This window comes from Halyomorpha halys, unplaced genomic scaffold (genome assembly GCF_000696795.3).
Source record: "Halyomorpha halys isolate HHAL.00 unplaced genomic scaffold, Hhal_1.1 Scaffold42.1, whole genome shotgun sequence".
NCBI lineage: Eukaryota > Metazoa > Arthropoda > Insecta > Hemiptera > Pentatomidae > Halyomorpha > Halyomorpha halys.
In genome coordinates this window covers 1,080,378-1,082,797 of record NW_027114384.1, presented here as the reverse complement: position 1 = coordinate 1,082,797, position 2,420 = coordinate 1,080,378, and the positions used below count along the sequence as shown (strand labels likewise).

The following is a 2,420-nucleotide window of genomic DNA, read 5'->3' as shown; positions in this document are numbered from 1 at the left end:
TGGATTCGAGAGGAATTCGAAGGTTTAGTGGAGCCCCAATGCTCAACTCCGTATTTCTAGATGAGCCTTATTATTGTCATGTGGATCAGTCTAAGGACAACCTTAAATATAAATTTAAACCTTACATCCAAGTATTTAAAAACGTTTTGCAGGGTATTCTGCTCAGTTCATTGATAACAGTCAAATCACCCTATTTTGTCACAATTTCATTAATTTTTTAAGCTTTTAATTTTGGACCAACATAACACTTTTAACTCTCTTATCTTATATTTAAAAAAAAAATAGTTAGGGGTGGTTTGACTTGTTATTGAACGCCACCCGAACTATATTTGTACAATCTACTTCATACGGATCTCCAATATGAATAAAATATGCAAGTAATGATTACGGATAGACAAATAGTGAAAACAATTTAAATTATCACAATGAAATGTGAAATAAAACAATATATACGATACGATGAACAAGAAAGAAAACGAGATATACATTACAATGGAAAAAAGCTGCAATCTTATACAGATGAGTAAAACGTAATAAGCTAAAACAACTGTAGAATGTCCAGAAATGTAAAGAAGGAAGAAACAAGAGAGATATGTAGAAGTGCGAAAAAGAAAGAAAAAATTACTGAAAAGAAAGAGAAACTTACTGACTCAGGTGGTTGACTCCAAGTGTGAATGGCGACGAGATCGCCCGGTAGAGAGCGGGCGTACACTTACAAAAATACGTTAAACCAAGCGGAAATAGTTACAGGCATGTATAACTAAGTATTAAAAACTGTTTAGAAAGAATAAGGAACTAGAGAAACTAAGTTTGGCAACTAGTAAAGTATGCAATAAGAACAACCTGTCCACGAAAGCGAAGATACGACACTAAAACATAGTCGTTAAACCGGTAATGCTATACAGTACGGAAACCACATGCTTCCCCAGTCTGGAAGAACTTCTGGGAATAAAAAGAAGAATCTACGGCCCCAAAAAGGCACAACAAAGAGACAGGCTAAGACCCAAAAAAGAAATCTACAAAGGCATAAAGGACCTAGAAACAGAAATAAGGATCAAGAGATTGAAATTCCACGGACATATGGACCGACTGGCCTCGGAAAGAATAAACAAGGAAATATTCCAAAAAAAAAAATCCGAGGATTCAAGAGCTCAGGAGGATACATCAGAGAGATAAAGGAAGAAACGGAAAGACTAGGAATAACGGACTATGTCCAGTCCAGGAATATCTGGACGAAGAAAGACCTCGAAGACTGAAGGAAATCAAGGTTCTTAAGGGAAAGAAAAATTCGAAAAGGGGGTCGCGTGTACCGAAGAAAGAAAACAAAGGCGCAGAGATAATGAGGGAAAATGGGAGGAAAGGAAAAACAAAAACAAGAGAGAAGCCAAAAGTTATGATATTAGTGTGGTCTCTAAGGCTGTAAAAAAAAAAAAAGTTGAACTGAATAAAACTGATTTATAGAGTAAATTAGAAAATAACTAGTGAGAAATAAATAACTTTGAAAACGAAATGAATTTTATCTTCTATTAATCTACATAATATATTGTTATTTTATTTCCTCTTAATTGTTATTATGTTGTATTCCAGCACTGATGCAGGCCTGAAATTCAGGTCGAAACGTCGGCACAAATAAATCATTTTTGCTTATTTGCGTATCTTTACTTACCGCACTCCCGACCACCTTCTCCTCTTATACACAAATTATTAATGAATTCGTTGAACTACATCTTACGAAGATGATGCAAATAACTTTTCTGATTTTTATTTCGATAAAAAGGAGTATCGATTCTTACCTCACCGCTCGATCTTCGGTCATTATGATTCCAGTCGTGTCCACTTCGAAGAAACCCAAGTCCCTCATGATTCTGTCGATGGTGGCTCTCCTTTCCTTTATTTCCGCTTCTCTCTCCCGTCGTATGAGTCTGTAAAAAATATAAGAAAAGATTTGTATAAATTTTTTATTTTATATATAATCATGACAAAATATGAATTTTATTGATAGTCTCTAAAGTAGTGGGGTACCATAACACTATCCTCAGAAGAAGCAGTGAAGCGAAGAATCGATTTGTTGTCGCAAATAGGGGGGAATCCACCACACTAGACTCATCACATAAGGCAATAAGGTCCCCTTATTCAGGAATATGGAATTTGAAAATTTCGAGTGATTTAAACTGAAGTTAATTAATCGATTTGTTAATAAATTAACTAAAGTTATTAAAGTTAATTTCTAGTAGTTCGTATAAAATATTGGATTTTTAAAAAAATATATTTGTAGATCCATAAGACGCACATATGTCTGCCAACATTCAAAATAAAGGAAATTTAACTTACTGTAAAGTAGTTTATGACACTTATCTTCGTAGGGGTAGTAGTTTTTATGATATTCACATATGAATATAAATTTGGCAAATGAAAATTTG

General features: G+C 34.0%; 1 protein-coding gene across 1 annotated transcript in view; it reads right to left on the bottom strand.

Moving 5' to 3' along the window:
- Positions 1–2,420, bottom strand: part of LOC106688320 (dynein regulatory complex protein 11) — a 37,699-nt gene that overhangs the window by 31,023 nt on the left and 4,256 nt on the right. The window contains exon 3 of the mRNA XM_014432737.2: positions 1,794–1,922. Coding sequence (XP_014288223.2) covers positions 1,794–1,922 — 129 coding nt within the window. The remainder of the gene's footprint in view (positions 1–1,793; positions 1,923–2,420) is intronic.